The 17,467-nt window shown below is 36.3% G+C and overlaps 1 protein-coding gene and 1 long non-coding RNA gene across 2 annotated transcripts in view; one reads left to right on the top strand and one right to left on the bottom strand.

The window, feature by feature from the left end:
* Positions 1–2,557: 2,557 nt before the first annotated feature.
* Positions 2,558–17,467, bottom strand: part of LOC115210286 (endoplasmic reticulum metallopeptidase 1) — an 85,959-nt gene continuing 71,049 nt past the window's right edge. The window contains exons 13-14 of the mRNA XM_029778789.2: positions 12,301–12,485; positions 2,558–3,901 (exon numbers count right to left, since the gene is read on the bottom strand). Of these exons, the coding sequence (XP_029634649.1) occupies positions 3,731–3,901; positions 12,301–12,485 (356 nt within the window). The 3' untranslated portion in view covers positions 2,558–3,730. The remainder of the gene's footprint in view (positions 3,902–12,300; positions 12,486–17,467) is intronic.
* LOC118763062 lies at positions 4,336–11,185 on the top strand. Its single transcript, XR_004998815.1, has 3 exons — positions 4,336–4,577; positions 5,294–5,295; positions 11,175–11,185. It is a non-coding gene; the product is annotated as an uncharacterized LOC118763062 (long non-coding RNA).

The raw sequence follows: 17,467 nt of genomic DNA, 5'->3' as shown, positions 1-17,467 counted from the left end.
GAACCACTACAACTGGAATTAGTAAAAAATTATTGAACAACAATACAGTGGTTAATTAGGAGTCCATGACAGCAACTGTTCCATCAAATTAAATAAAATTTTAAATTCAGGGAGTTAGGTAGCACAAAGTAGGACTAGTGTAGGGAAGTTTCACTATCCAGATAACATTTATAATTATCTGTGGTATACTTTGAAGCACCTTAACCATGAACACTCACACATACATACATACATGTGTATATATATATATATATATATGAACTTCATTAGCTTATGACTGTTTTTATATATTTGAAGCTCTGATGAAACTAAGCTCATACAATAATTGTTTACTCCTTTGTCATCTCTTTTCTTATTATCACTCTGTATTTAATTAACGTTCCATTCAGAAACATATGTACATTGAGTTCTACACCATGTTAGTATCACAATGACTGGATTTTACTCAAAGGATATTGGAATATTGCATATATACCATTATGCCTATAAAGCGGATTTACAAATTCAATACCCATACATATCTTGCATCTATTTTCTTTCCTCCACCTCACTCTCTATTTGTATCACATCGAAACTAACTATGACTTAATTTTTCCTCTCATACCATCTCTGATGAAGGGATATTATTAATTAATATCCTATAAACAGCTGTAAGACCTTTTATCTATAAATGCACTAATATCTATACAGCCTTGGTTTTTTATCTTATTACACAAAAAAAATCCTTATATATATATATAAAAGAAAGTCTGATGGAACTAATGGTGGTCTGGGTTGGTAAAATTTTAGTTAAATTTAAGCACTTTGGGTCAGTTCATATGTGACGAGGTCAAAGCATTTTTCTGTCTCCAATGAAGAACTTAGTAAAAAAAAAAATCAAGATGCTCATCACCCCATAGCATATGCATTTATCCAATATTATTACCTAAGCATGTTTAACAAACTTACAGATAACCAAAGCACCTCGCCCATTCCATTAGCAAGCTGTTTAATACACACACACACAGACAAAAATCAACTTTCATTGAGCAGATTTATGATCAAAGTTATTCCATCCATGACCATGCCATCTTTTTAGCAATATCTAGAACTCATTTAATCTGTCCCTTTCTTTTGAAACAATAGCGTGCAATTTGAGAGGTATTGGGCTGCTATTTCTAACAGGTCGAGTGACTGTGTAAAAGCTCTCTCACTAATTCATTAAGTTGTGGTTAATGGGACAACTATAGTTGGATGAGGTAAAGAAAAACATACAAGGATTTTGTTTACATTCATATGGACGAATTAATGATAGTAACAGTCAACATTTGTTGTTGATGAAGTTGCTTTTTAACCTCTCAAGTAAACCCTTGTCAAGCAAACCTATGGTTCAAAAGCATTTTAGCCATGACCATCAAAACCATTTTTGTATATCAGATACATAAGGGCTACATTGTCCAGAATTATCTTCCTTTAAAACAGTAGGGCATGAAGTGAATGAGAATGGCTACTCTTTTGTAGCAGGTCAAGCAACTGCATAAATATGCAATCATCATAGCAGTGGTCATTTACAGGTGGGAGGGACCTTTAGAAGAGGGCACGGGGAATGAGAAAGTCTTTCTCTGGATTTTTATGTTTTTCACAAGAGCAACATAATTGAAAGCGAAAGCATTCTAACAGAGAATCAAACCATGTCAACTTTAAGTCAGTGGTTTTCAACCGGGATCCATACGGCCCTTGGGGGTTCATATAAGATTTTATTGTTAAAATTTATGTACAATAAACTGGTCATACTTGTACAATAGACAAAATATTTAAACACTTTTTTCATACAATTCCTAATAATATTTAATCATAAAAATATAATAGCAGTTTTTAGACATCGAATGGCAATGAGGGTCCCCAACCCCAAGTAAAATAGGAACCATAGGGGTCCGTAGATAAAAGTCGGTTGAAAACTGCTTTAGGCCGTTGTAGATTTATCTCCCTTGGTGCTGCCAGCCACTGCTCTTTCATCACTTATCTCCCTTCACAGCACTCCTGCAATTATCAGGTGATGAAGATGATTGTAAAGTCAACTTTGATGGGAAAGTTGATGACTTCGCTGCATCTTTATATCTTATAAATAGTGACTAGACAAATGAGAAGAAAACCAGCCCTGAATCATTTATTATTATCACGCTCATATGCTTTCAATACAACCATAATGAACATACAGCACTTGTGAAGCCCTAACTTGTAAGTTACAGCATCATAAGTGTATATGCTAGAAACAAATGGTTAGCTAAAGAGAAGAGGAGAAAGAAGAAAGAAACAAAGATCCACTGTAAAGGCTCAACTACTAAGAAGACAATTTACTCAACCGCAAAAAGAAGACTTCAACAAGGACTGCAAAAAGATGTAGAAACATTCCTCCATACAACTATGAACTTTCATTTAGCCAATTTAAATAAAAACTAATTGGGTCTGGCTATATAGAGGTAGGTAGACATCTTTAATACAGTTTGTAGGGTGAGGGGAATAATTGATTAAATCATCCATTGCACAAAGTTCATTCAGGAACAAGTCTAATACTGCATTTTTTGTTTTTGTTTTTTGTTAGTTTTTTTTTTACACAATATTATTAACCATTCAGTCTATTTATCCTGCCAACCCATAGAAATAAATTTTATTAAAAAAAAAAATTTTTTTTGGTAAAATACAAATCCCAAATAGTAGTTTTGGAAAATACATTTCTCAACTTCAAAATATCAAAAATTATAAACTTTTATACTCATCTTGTAAATTAAATGTAAATTTGGAACAAGCAAACATGAAGACTATATCAAGATATTCACTCAATCAGTTACACACACACACACACAGTGATGGGTCTCATGTCAGTTTTGACAGTGCATGTTTCCAGTTGTGCAATCAATGGAATTTAACTACTCATTGCATTACAGTGTAAGCAGCTGAGAATTCCACAGCACTGAGACTACCTTTAAATTACAAGTACAGTCGATGCAACAAGCTTCAACACAGATTCTTTCTATCTAGTTTCAATGTTGGAATGTGCAGTATGGTTCTCAGCTAGGTAGGTAGAAAAGGAAGTGTGAATGTCCACAACATTGGTTACATCAAATTATTTGGCTGACTACCTGCAAGCAAGAGAACTGCTCAATCTGAGCTGATCAGGCACTACACAACAACCCAAATTTAATACACATAGCTTGGACCAACTAGAAGACACTTGTGTAGGATGTCTCACAGTGGAACTGATTCTCATGACTAAAAATGGCACTAGTTGTACTGAAAACACACACACATACATACACACACACATGCACAGGCTTAAAAAATTCCAAGAGGCTCATCCCTAGGCTTCAGTTCAATATATTGTTGATTTTTTTTTTAATTATTAAAAATAAAAAATGTATAATCGTTTTTTTTCTCCTTCCTTCAAAAAAAACTAAATTTCCTTTACACGTTTTTTTTTTTTTGGCGGGGTTGGGGGTTAAACTGCATTTCAATTTTTTTCTCACGTATTATAAAATACTTGTAAAATATTTTCAACATTATAGCTATCAAAAGGAATGAATATAGGAAATTGATTTCATCACTCACTCTCTCCATCTCTCTTTCTGTCTCTCTGTCTTCTTCCTTCCTGTCCTTCCCACTCACTCTCTTCTTTCCTCCTCTCTCCCTCTCTCACTCTCACTCTCTCTCTCTCTCTCTCTCGCTTTGCATTCCTCTAACATGTTGGACATTATCAAAACTTCCAGCTATCATATGTAGCTGTCCATGAAACTGCAGTTACCCACTTGGGTAACTTCTTCTCTAATGCAGACAGTTCTGGTGTTTCCTTCAATCCACCATGCATGTAGTGACCAGCAAATGCGATATCTGTGATTGTTGCGCTGTCCTGCCAATCTTCTGGAACCTGTAACACAGCGCAAGCAAAAAGAAAATACCACATAAAACACAGAAAAATAATAAACATTTTATAAGAAAGTCAAATAATCTAAGAAACAAGATCCAGAATCTCTTTCTTCAAGTTGTCTTAATCTACCTTTAGTATTATGTAACGGTAAATGCACCCAGACCATACCGTTTAATACTTTTGTATTAGGGAGGTCATCCACACCAAAAAGGAATTCATGATTGGGGACTAGAGGTAACTCTTTGGTTTCATTGAAGGTAATTTTGCTAGTTTCATTGGTCGTATGATAAAATGCATTGTCGTTGTGTCACTTCCTTGTCTCTTTTTCATATGTATTTTCATGGACATTGTTCAGCTGAGCTCTTTTCTCTGGTTTCTCCTTCAAGAACTTATCAGCTATCAATAAGACTTGCATCCAGTGCTCACCAGTATACTGTGCAACCTCCTAAGTGTCATAAAGCACTTTACAGTACCAGTTTCTTCCTTCGCACCTCTGAACTTTGGAATTCCTTCCCACAGTTTTGTTTTCCTCTTCTATATGACCTCCAGTCTTTTAAGTCTAATGTACCTCGTCACCTATTGACTTCTTTCTAGCGTCCATTTTATTCTAGTAACTCTTACATTTTCAGTGGTCCAAGGACCTTGTAACAAGCGAATGCTTTAAAAAACAAAAAAAGTACGCAGCCTCTAAAGTGGTCTGCATCAGGAAGACTATCCAGCTGTGAAAATAATTAAGTACTACCTTGAGGTCTCTGACTCATTACAGCTGGTTACCCAGTTTCCATGGCATCTAAGCGTCTGAGATTTCAGTATTCTCCCTAAATGAGAGGCCTTGCAGCTAAGTGGATTGACGCTGTCTGCTTTTCCATGCTTGCAAGGGTTGGACAGAGTTTATTGAGGCAGATTTTCTACAAGGGGATGCCCTTCCTGTTGCCAATCCTTACCTGTTTTTAAGGAGATATTACCAAGGAAACATATTTCCCCATGGCCAGACATGTTCTTGGAGAATATTTGAAATGATTGAGACTGCCTGAACAACAGTAACAAAACAATCATGTGATGTTCAAGGATACACACACACAAGGAGTGTTTTGCTCAAGAACACAATGCACCACCCAGTCTGGAAAGTGAAATGATGATTTTATGATTGTGAGTGCAACACTAGCTCATGCACTTTCAAAACTGTGAAAGCTTTGCCAAAAGAAAAAAAAAGACAAGAAAAAAGGAAAAAAGACAGTGTAGGGAACAACTTCTCTAGTGCTGGTAGCAAAATATAATATACCCAGTCCATGCTGTACAGTGGTTGGTGATGAAAAGGGTATTCAGCAATGGAAACCATGCCAAAATATCAACATACACAACATGATCTATCACTGTTGCTGTGTGTGCCAGATGTTGAAAGACTGCAGCAGGCAGTGAAGTTTGAAAAGACATGTCTGATCCATGCCAGCTTGGGAAGAAAAATAAAATGCGGGCTGGAAAATGATATTGGTGATGCAGTTAGTTGATTCAGTAGGGAAAGAATAAGGATGAGGGACAGAAAGTAGTGAAATGATATGCTAGAGAAGATCCATTCAAAGTTATATCTTCATTTAATGCTGCCTGTCCGTCTGTTCATCTTTCCTTGTCTTGAGAGATATAAATGAGCATGATTGTCAAACAAGGTGTATCGTTTATTTCCAATATTCTGCAAGAACATGTCTGGCCATGGGGAAATATTAACGCCTTGCTTGGAAACAGGTAAGATTTGACAACAGCCATAGAAACTCTGCTTCAATTAAACACTGTCCAACCCATACAAGCATGATGAATGGTAATGATCAGTTAATTGTTTTTGAAGTCACTTTGAAGTCACTGTCAACAGAATTCTTGTTTCAAAATAATAAATATGAAGATGATGATGATAATGATATAATATGAAATGATATATATCATATGGCATTAGGAAGGGCATCCAACTGTACAAACTTTGCCAGATCGAATTGGAGCCTGGTGCAGCCTTCTGGCATGCCAGTCCACAGTCAAACCATCCAACCAATGCCTACATGGAAAGCAGACATTAAACGACAATGATAATAATGATGATATATATATATATATATATACTAGCTGGTCTACCCAGTAATTCCCGGGGGTAAAGATGTTCTATTGAAACGCCTTATTACTCTGATATAAGAAAGTAATTTCATTACAACTGCCACAAACGGTGTATTTTCCATCACAAAAGTGTACAAAAAACTGTCAGCAGGAGGAGGGAGAAATTGTTGGAGGTTGGCGAGAGAGGTTTTCGGAGATTGGTGAGAGAGGTTATATAAATATTTGAATGAAGTGTTTGAAGAAAGTGCAATAGTAACGTTCACACTCATTGATAGTCACTCTCAGTAACTGCCTTTAGCTTACAGAGTTCTTGTTTTTATAACTATCAAAAATCAACCAGAAGGATAGACATATTGTTGAGAACAAATGATTTCATTGGAGCCATTGGCGTCCTAGAAGAGGTTAGAAGGGTCAAGCAGCAAAGACATTATGCTGCTTAGCGAAGGCATCTGGGAAATGTATAACTGCTGTCATTCACAGAAAGACTATTGTTTTACTATGAGAAATCGCTGTTAAGTGAAATTTGACATTCGAGGATCAAATCCACACTATGTTTGCATGAAGCCACTACAAATACGTTGTGGAATAAAAAGTTTATCTACTGTCATGGAAAAAATGCAGAATTATCAGAGTAATGGGCATTCAAAAAAGTATGTATGTATAGAAATGTATGAATGAAGTCTTTAATGTTTAAGATTCAAATCAAAGAAGTGCAATAATAATGTTTAGCAGTTCAAAACTATGAGTAGTGAAACATAGAACTAGGTCGGCTGATCGTAAGAATCAAATATTGATTGCTTCGCTAAAAACTGCAGGTGGTATGGGTTATTTCCCTTGGGCTGTTTAAATAAAATATTAGTAATATGTAGTAATTAGAAGGATCCATTGGAGGAGCCCTATTATCGATTTTTTTCACCAATCTAAGTATGTCACAAGGTTTCCAGACATAAGTTCTACTCACATGTCAAGTTTCATCAAAATCAATAAAATGATGTAGGAGGAGTTAGATAACAACGCCACAAACAAACACACAGATTTTCCACACATGTAGTAGATATATATATATATATATATATATATATATATATATATAACACATTTTTATTTGCATACACAGCAACCCCTGTTGCAAACTGTGAACTATAAAATAACTTTTTTCAGTTTATCGAACTTCAATATGGGGAAAATTTACAACATTCTACATCAATAAACCACTATTGTCCTTGAAAGTTGTTTTTCATACCTTCTAGAGACTGCTCAAAGCTTACTAACTTCCTACACCTTGATTCTTGGATCTTTCTTTTACATATAATTAGATGTGTGTGTGTGTGTATATATATATATATATATATATATATACACACACACACACATACATACACACACACACATACATACACACACACATATATATATATGCAGATATAGGTATATATATATATATATAGGTATATATATATATATATATAATATATATATATATATATATAAATATATATATATATATAAATATATATATATATATATATATATAAACATATATATATATATATAAACACTAAATGATGAAGGCAGTTCAGTGGTTAAAAAAAAAGTGAAATCACATTATTACCAGCCAGAGCTTCACAGCTGACATTTGTTTACGTAGACTGTGGTTTGCTTGATAAATATACTTTCACTACATTATGTGTTAGTGTTGCTAGTAGGAGCACACTGTACTAACAACACTAGGAAACAAACCACAAGCTTTTGAACAGCCAGACACAATATATACATACAACAACAACAGCAACGATACCAGCAACAACAGACAAATGTTTTCTGTTAATCATTAACAATGTTTGGTGATGACATCATTTCTTTTTGGGTCTGACTTTGTTTGTTTAGTATTTTGTTACTATTATTGTTGTTGTTGTTTTAGTTGTTTGTTGCTGTCATTGTTGTTATGATATTAGTTTTTCTTCTTCTTTGTTCCATCTCACCACAGAACAAGGTAAGTGGAAAATCTTACAAATTCCAATGAGAACCCTTAAAATAGCACAGATGATGTTGCAATGATGATGATGATGATGATGATGGAAAGGTTGGTGGTGTTGTTGATTGACATCTAACAGCATTGAAAATAGTACTAATAATTCTTTCTAATTTTTGGCACAAGGCCAGCAATCTTTAGGGGAGGTGGAAGTTAATTACATCAACCACTCCCACTAGTGCTCAACTGGTACCTATTTTATCAATCCCAAAAGAATGGAAGGCAATGCAAACCTCAGTGGGCTTCAAATTTTGGCACAAGGCCAGCAGTTTTAGAAGGGGGAGCATGTTGATTACATCAACCCCAGTACTTGACTTCAAACTTCGGCACACAACCAGCAGTTTTGAGGGGAGGGACATCAACCACCCCCACTGGTGCTCAACTGGTACCTATTTTATCAATCCCAAAAGAACAGAAAGCAATGCAAACCTCAGTGGGCTTCAAATTTTGGCACAAGGCCAGCAATTTTAGAAGGGGGAGCATGTTGATTACATCAACCCCAGTACTTGACTGCTACTTTGATTTATCAACCCTGAAAGGATGAAAGGCAAAGGCTCTGGAAAATTCAACCTCAGCAGAATCTGAAATCCGCATGTTAAAAGCCAGAAGAAATACTGCTAAAAATTTTTGTCTGATATGCTCGCCACCTTATAATGGTTTCAAACTTCGGCACACAACCAGCAGTTTTGAAGGGAGGGGCAAGTCAGTTACTCAACTTGTACTTTATTTTATAAGCCCCAAAAGAACGAAAGGCAAATTCAACCTCAGTGGGGTTTGAACTCAGGATGTAAAGAGCCGAAACAAATACTACAAGACTTCTTATCTGACATTCTAATGATCCTGCCAATGAGTTCCTTTTTTTTTTTTTTTTCAGCTGAACACATAACATAATGTAATCCTAGATACACTATGTCTGAATAAAACACAAGATGATCATGGCTGGGATACCATTGATTATAGGAAGTTTCAAATATGAGCTGACTTGCAGTTTATCACTAATTTTTTTTTTTTTTTAACTTCTACTTCAGTAAATATTATCCTATACTCTAAGAAGATAGAATAAACCTAAAGCATTTCCCTTTTTTTTTTCCAATACTTGCTAATAAAATTATATAATATTAGTTATTGAATGATTTTTCGTTACTGTATATTTATTTCTATTTAGTTCTATAATACTCATTTATTAAATATGTTAACAATAACTTGACTATTGCTTTTCAAGCAAATGGCATCTCTGAATAATTTAATGTCTAAATAAATCTTCTCTGCAGAGCTGCTGATTACAACTTAGGTACATCAAACTACTTACAGTCACATAATTGCTTCTTTTCAGTTTGATTACCCCCATCAACCCTTTCATTACTATATTTCTGTTGTAATATACGGCCTTTGTTTCAGTTAATTTTTAAAATAATGGCAAATTTAGTGAAATAACTGTTATTATTTAACTAGTATTTGTAAAATACTAATTTGTAAAATAAATTTGTAAAATTAATTTGTAAAATAAATTTACAAAGTTTTGATAGAAATTTTAATTTAGATCACTTTAAAACAGTAAGTTTGTATTCTAGAACCAAAGATATTCTTAGGCAGGTTGGCATTACCAAACACTGCAAGCAAACCTTTATTTCAGTTGTTGTCAAACTGTGAACTGTCGCACACTTGCACACTTCAAAGGGTATCTAAAACTCCTGTTACACTCGTGCATGGATGACATTGCCATCATCATTTTAATGTCCATTTTACCAAGGTCACACAAAGTTTACTGAAATGGATTTTCTACAGCCGGATGCCCTTCCTGTCACCAGCACTCATCTGTTTCCAAGCAAGGCAGTATTTCTCCATGGACAGACATGTTTCCATAGAATATTGAAAATGAATGACACTGCTTGTATGACAGTGACACTCGTTTACAACTATCACACAATGTCAAGACGAAGAAACATAAACACACAAACACAAATGCATACACATATTTATACATATACACAGACACAACAGGCTTCTTTCACTTTCTGTCTACCAAATCCATTCATAAGCTTTTGGACATTTTTATGTCCATTTTTTTTTTCCATCATGTCCTTCCTGATACTGACCCTCACCTATTTGCAATTAAGAAACTTTATTTCATAGCTTCACACAAACTGGAACATGAATATCATAGTTATCATCATCATTATCACTAACTGAATATTGTCAATGCAATGACACACAGATAGACATAATCACACACACAAATACAACACACAATTAAACAGACAGATAAAACACAAGGAATTGGCATTGCAAGCATTTCAGCCAGGTGCCTAGTTTGACAATACCTTCTTCCCTCCCTAGCACTAGTCTCAGAGGCCTTGTAACAGGACACCAGCACAACCTTTATCTTTTATCATTTTTAGACTGTGGCCATGCTTGGGCACTACCTTGAAGGATTTTTAGACAAATGAATCAACCCCGGTACTTTTCTTTTTACTAAGCCTAGTATTTATTATATCAGTTTCTTTTGTTGAACTGCTAAGTTACAGGGATGTAAACTCACCAACACCAGCTGTCAACCAGTGATGAGGGACAAACACAGACACAAAGAGAAAGACACACACACATGTATACAATGGGAATTATGAGGTCTGGTCAATAAGTATCTGGATTGTTACCATAGTAATGAAGCTAAAGCATGCAGAGTGAAGCCACTTGGCAAAGATTGACCATGAACTCTGCTGTGCATATGCACTAAGTTTTAACGTTCTAGCTCACTTCCACTGTTTACAGCAGTGCTTAGAAGGAAGGTGTGTAGCATGTGATCACTGACCATGACAAAGATGTTGTGGCAATACCTGCTCAGAGGCTTACACAAAATTGCAGAAAGTGTATGGAGAGGAGTGTATGAGTCACATACAAGTGTACAAGTGGTTCAGACGTTTCCAAGATGGCTGAAAAAATGTCAATAGTGACAAAAATTCTGTGAGACCTGCAACCAACAGAACTGAGAAAAACATCGCAGATGTACATGCAGCTGTGAGGGGAAATCGTCGAATCACTATCTGAGAGTTATCAGAAAATGTACATATTAGTTACGGTTCAGTTCAGTCCAAAGTTTGGGTATGAGACGCATGTCTGCCAAGTTTGTGCCAAAACTGCTTTCAGCTGACCAAAATGACACTCGGGTTTCAGTTGTACAAGATCTCCTTGATTGTGTCGAGAACAATGAAAACCTTTTGAAAACTTTGCATAGGCCTTTGAGCAGGTATCGCCAAGCTTTTGACATTTCTCTGTCATGGTCAATGTGACGATCACACACTACACACCTTCCTTCCAAGCACTGCTATAAACAGCTGAGCAAGAACATTAAAACTTAGTACACATGCACAGCAGAGTTCAAGGTCAATCTATGCCAAGCAGCTTCAGTCTGCATACTTTAGTTTCATTACTATGGCAACAATCCAGATACTTATTGATCAGACCATGTATATAGAAATTACATGCAGTGTGCAAGAGAGGAGGATGGACTGGTTTGATCATATAATGTAGATAGATGAGGACAGTTGCATAAAGAAGCGCTGATCACTTAAAGTGGAAGGAAGTTGTGGAAGAGGAAGACCCAGAAAGACATGGGACGAAGCTTTGAAGGCTGATCAGAAAATGCTGAATCTTACAAAGGAGATGACAGAGGACTGAGATATGTGGCGCACTGCTGTACTCAAGAAGACTCACCTACTATAACAAAATTGAGATCCTAAAACCAAGTTTCCATGTAATAGCACTGGTGCTGGTGTCACTTAAAACACACCTATGATGGAACCACATAAAAAACACCCAGTACAGTCTGTGGAGTGGTTGGTACTAGGAAGGACATCCAGTCATAGAAACCAAACCAAAACAGACTATGGAATCTGGTGCAGCTTGGCCTCCCAGTTCCTGTCGAGCCATCGAACCCATGCCAGTATGGAAAAGACATCAGATGATGATGAATGAGCTTCTTTCAGTTTTCTTCTACCAAATCTATTCACAAAGCTGTGGTTAGCCTGAGGCTAGAGTAGAACACATATAACCCAAGGTGCCATGCAGTGGAACACAACCCAGAATCATGTGGTTTGGAAGCAAGCTTCTTACCACGTAGCCAAACATGCACTTATATGTAAAAAATATTTTAAAAGCAGGCTGTAAACATCCTGCAGGAATTACTTTTATCACAGATCTACTGAGTCAGTACTGAACTGGAGTTGAATAAAAGCAAGAAACCAGAAAGTATTCTGAATATGAAGATACTTACAGTAAATATCATACTGAACGTCCAAGGCTCAGCAGGCTTTTCAGCATGGGAGTAATAAATGAAATAAACTCTTTGGTCAGCATATTCAGGGACTTTGGCCAACTGTGGTGCTTTTTCACTCAAAGACCATGAAACAAGAGATGCTTCTTGATGCGGCATCACAAATATGGTCATATGATCTGGACCTAGAATGAGGATAAAAAGAAACACGAAATTAGTAGGTAAATTCATACATGATGATTATAATATACATATACATTCATACATAGATATATACATACATGAATGTACACAAATGCTCATCTATATGTATATATATATATATACATGCGCTCCTACATGTATGTTCACACACAACTCACATTCATACACACATATAAATATGCATGTGTATCTAAGAACTTGATGCACAATTATGCAGAGTGTATAAGTTTACTAATAACAAAAAACCTACAGAAAGCTCATCTGAGTCACAGGTCTTGTACACAGGCACACGTATACAAATAAACATACATACTGATAAATATACATAATATAGCTATGCAAGTACTATATATGTGTGTGTGTGTGTGTGTGTGTATATATATATATACATACATATGAGCGTGATCGTTACCAATGATTCGAGCAGGATCGTTACCAACGATTCAAGCGTGATCATTACCAACATCGCCTTACTGGCACCTGTGCTGGTGGCATGTGTACAAAGATTCGACCGAGGTTGTTGCCAGTACTGCCTGACTGGCCCCTGTGCCGGTGGCACGTAAAAAGCACCCACTACACTCTCAGAGCAGTTGGCGTTAAGAAGGGCATCCAGCTGTAGAAACTCTGCCAAATCAAGATTGGAGCCAGCCCTCAAAGTCGTCCAACCCATGCTAGCATGGAAAGCAGACGTTAAATGATAATGGTTTCAGATTTTGGCACAAAACCAGCAATTTTGGGGGGAGAAATGAGTTGATTACACTGACCCATGCTCAACGAGTTCTAATTTACATTATTTACATTTGACAGATATTTGTTCTCATCTTGTTTGTTGTTAACACGTTTCGACTGATATACCCTCCAGCCTTCATCAGGTGTTTTGAGGAAATTTCGAACCTGGGTTCTCATTCCTAAGGTATTTTTCGATGTTGTTGTTGTTATTATTATTATCATTATTATTCAGGTCACTGCCTGGAATCGAACTCGGAATCTTGGGGTTAGTAACCTGCGCTCTTAACCACTCCGCCATATACCCATGGATGAATCAAAACAGTTTTACCTATTCCATCTGCAGCTTCAAGGAAAACTATTTCTCCTATGTCAGATGTTCCTAATTTTTTGATCCTCATCTAAGCTCTCTTTTTTTTTTATCTCATTTTACTAGAACAAAGAGTACTTCATTTTTGTGGACATACTCTCCCAATTATTGAATGTCATGGTTGATTGCCTAAAGAATCTGTCAAATAAAAGTTGAAGCAGCTGTTTGCACTGAACTGCTACTATAGAGTTCATAAGGCAGACCATCAAGTCCCAACAATTTGTCCTCGTCGCAGTCTGCCAACACATTCTCAACTTTCCTTGGCTGTGGTCGGCACTTCACAAGATTCTGCATCCCACCCTGAGAGACATGGCAAACTGGCCAGGAAGTCTGTGAGCTTCTCCCAACGCTCCAGTCCGCCACTCCTCCTGAATAGCTGGGCAAAATGATCGTGAAACACCTTGCACATCTCACTGAAAATGTGAGTCCACATTAATCAAGATCCTTGTCAGTCGTAGACTGTAGAATATTTTCAATGAGAATCAATACCTGATTGCACATGGTGGATGTAAACTCTAGGTGTAGGGTTTTGATTCTTATTGGGCTTGATATAGTATACCCTCTGTCAATCTGATGACTGGATGGTGAACAGGTACAAAAAATAACAAAGAAACTCATCATCTTACTTAAGAACACAAAACTGCATCCTATTTCAAGTTTCTGTTCCAGTCTTCATCAGCTTCTCAGAGGCATTTTCAGTGGTATGCTTTGCAGAATGTTACACGGATATATAAAGCAACTGCTTTCAGATGCTGTTCCATGAATATTATGCAGGAGCTATCTGAGATGTAAATAAGCTACTAATATTCTTCATGTAAAAATCCTATCCTCTCTGTACCCAGATTTTATATACTAAATTAATATCTACTCATTTTAACTATGCCTGAACTATTTTTATTTGGAATTCCTCACTACATGACCATGTCTTTACAACAAGTCCTAATCATATCAGACTTAAAAACCCTTTACTCGATACAATCATTGTACACCCAAGAACCCAAGTTATAAACGCAATGAATACAATAATTTTACTACTGGATTTTTATTATCTTTGGAATCATCATCATCCAGTGTTTTAAATCCAGGTTCTGTTTCCGTTAACGGGGATGGCCGGATCTAACTCAATGCTATAGCAACCGCCCTCACACCTTCTTCCGATCTTTTTACTATAGTAGGTAATACAGAATAAGTAGACAAAAAGAGATAAGAAAACGATAAATTAAGGGGAGATAAATTAAGAAACCCGAGTGCGTGCGTAGCGAAGGGAGACAACTTTGTTGATGACGACCGATAACATTATGAGTTGTTCCACTACTAGAAATTGCGGCTGAATTTCTTTTAAATTATTCTCTATGGCGTTAGAAAATGAACACAACTAATGTATACCAGGTTACACCATACTTAAAAAATAGGCAGATGATCATAACTAGAATGCCTATGATCATAGATCCACTCAATTAGGACCAACTTGAGGATAAGCAATATTAACAGTTACAGTGATACGAACTATTGGAATGCCATTCATTAGAGTCTGCTCAACTGCTGTTGCGCTAATACAGACACTATTAAGGATACCATGAAGAGAAGTGGATACATAATGGGTTGAGATTCTTTTAACCTTTTTCAGTGATAACACATACATTTCCCAACTGAATTTGTTCAACGGTTTGATCTGTGATCAAATAATGAGACTACAACAATTACATCCTGATAAATCCACTGCGGCCATTAAAAACCACACACACACCGTCATATTTTGTGTTAATATTTTGTTAGAAAGATTTCTAATTTAGACACTAAGACAGCAATTTTGAGCAGAATGTAGACACACTGAACTGCCCACAGAATTTGACTATTTTATTTTATCATCCCCGAAGGCAAAGTGTATCTGAGCAGTATTCGAACCCAGAAAATAAAGATTCAGAAAAAGTGGAGTAAAGTATTAAATTATATTTAAAACTCGACGTTTCTTTTTTTTTCTTTTTTTTTTTTTTAGATAACACAATATTCAAGGGTGATAACAGCACGAAAGATTTATCTCCCTTTGACCGCTCACTTATTTCTATACACCCAAGCGTATACAGAAACCTAACTCCGTCAATTTATGCACACACACACCTTTAAAGATTTGGTGGTCCAATATGTGTGTGTGGCATAAAATTTAGTCATAATTTTTTCATATTACACTTATGGCATGAACAACTGAATGAGTGACACTTCAAACAAGAAAACTATGCCTTACTCAGTGTAAACTGGGTATACATTTTTATTATCATCATCATCATTTAACATCCATTGTCCATGATGCAAGGGTTGGACGGTTTGACAGGAGTTGGTAAACTGGATGGCTGCACCAGACTCCTATCTCATTTGGCATGGTTTTCTATGGCTGGATGCCCTCCCTAACGCCAACCACTCTGAGAGTGTAATGGATGCTTTTACATATCCTTCCTGTTGCCAACCCTCACCTACTTTTAAGTCAATATTTTCCCATGGCCAGGCACATTCTTGCAGAATACTGGAAATTAATGACACTGCTTATATGACAGTGACACTCATTTACAACTATCACTTGATGTCAAGACAAGGAAACACAACCACACACACTCATATACAAGTTCTTTTAGTTTCGTTGACCAAATCCATTCACAAATCTTTGGTCAGCTCAGGACTATAGTAAGGCACTTGCCCAAGGAGCAATAGTGGGACTGAACCAAGACCCATTTGGCTGGGTAGCAAACCTCAAACCATACAGCAATGTCTGCTCCTATAAATTAAAGCAATCTTTCTTAAAAATCACTATTGTATTTTCTACTCAGTTTCAAATATATAATTAGATGTGAGAAAGTCACTGCCCAATGGTTTCCGGTTCCGTCCCACTGCACAGCACACTGGACATGGGTTTTCTACTACAGCTCTGGACCAATCAAAACCTTGTGGGGGGTTTTGTAGATGGCAAATGAAAGGTCATCATGCATGTGTGTGTGTGAGAGAGAAAGAGAGAGATTGTGTGTGTGTGTATGCATGTACATGCATGTGTGTCTGAGTTTGTTTACATTTGTACTTGTTTCTATAAAATTGCAAATTAAGTGCAGAGATGTTATTTTTAGTTCGCCTATCAACAAATCATCCATTCACTTTGCACCTCCAAAACCAAGTGGAATAAAAAAAGAATTCAGTGCTTGGAAAACAGGCATGGGTTAGTGACTAGGACATCTGGCTGTAAAACAAATCTCAATAATATTTATCTCACCCATTCTGGCATGGAAAACATGAATGAATTAAGTGCATAATGATGTTTGTGTAATGCACTAAACATTAAGATTGGTGAAACAGACCAACTGTCAAACAAAAGAGAGAGACAAACAGGCAAACAGACAGACAGAGAAAGTGAAGATCCTCAGAATTAAGAAAAAGGAAAAGATGTAAAATCACATATTGACAGCTATAATAAATAAATTCACAGCTAAAATAAATAAATAGAATTTAATGATGACAAGATGTCACCATTTAAACACTATATTCTATATATGTCAGTATATGAGTGAAATATTGCAGTCAATAAGTGGACAGTGAAACTACAAATAGTAACAGTAGTATCAGTAACAACACTAACAACAAATGTAAATTTAGGGCAGGGAACACTGACGGTGTCGGGGGCGTGGGTATACTCCTTGAGGAGAAATGCTTTGATAAGGTAATTGAGGTGGTCAGAGTATGTGACAGAATATTTAAGATTAGATTAGCGATTCATCATGGGTTAGCAACTATTATTTCGGCCTATGCCCCTCAACATGGGCTACCTGATGGACAGAAAGACCGATTTTATGACATCCTCTTGCTGACTACCTCGTTCATGAATGACAG

This window comes from Octopus sinensis, linkage group LG4 (genome assembly GCF_006345805.1).
Source record: "Octopus sinensis linkage group LG4, ASM634580v1, whole genome shotgun sequence".
Lineage (NCBI taxonomy): Eukaryota > Metazoa > Mollusca > Cephalopoda > Octopoda > Octopodidae > Octopus > Octopus sinensis.
The sequence above is the reverse complement of the archived record's forward strand: the minus strand, read 5'-3'. Positions and strand labels throughout refer to the sequence as shown.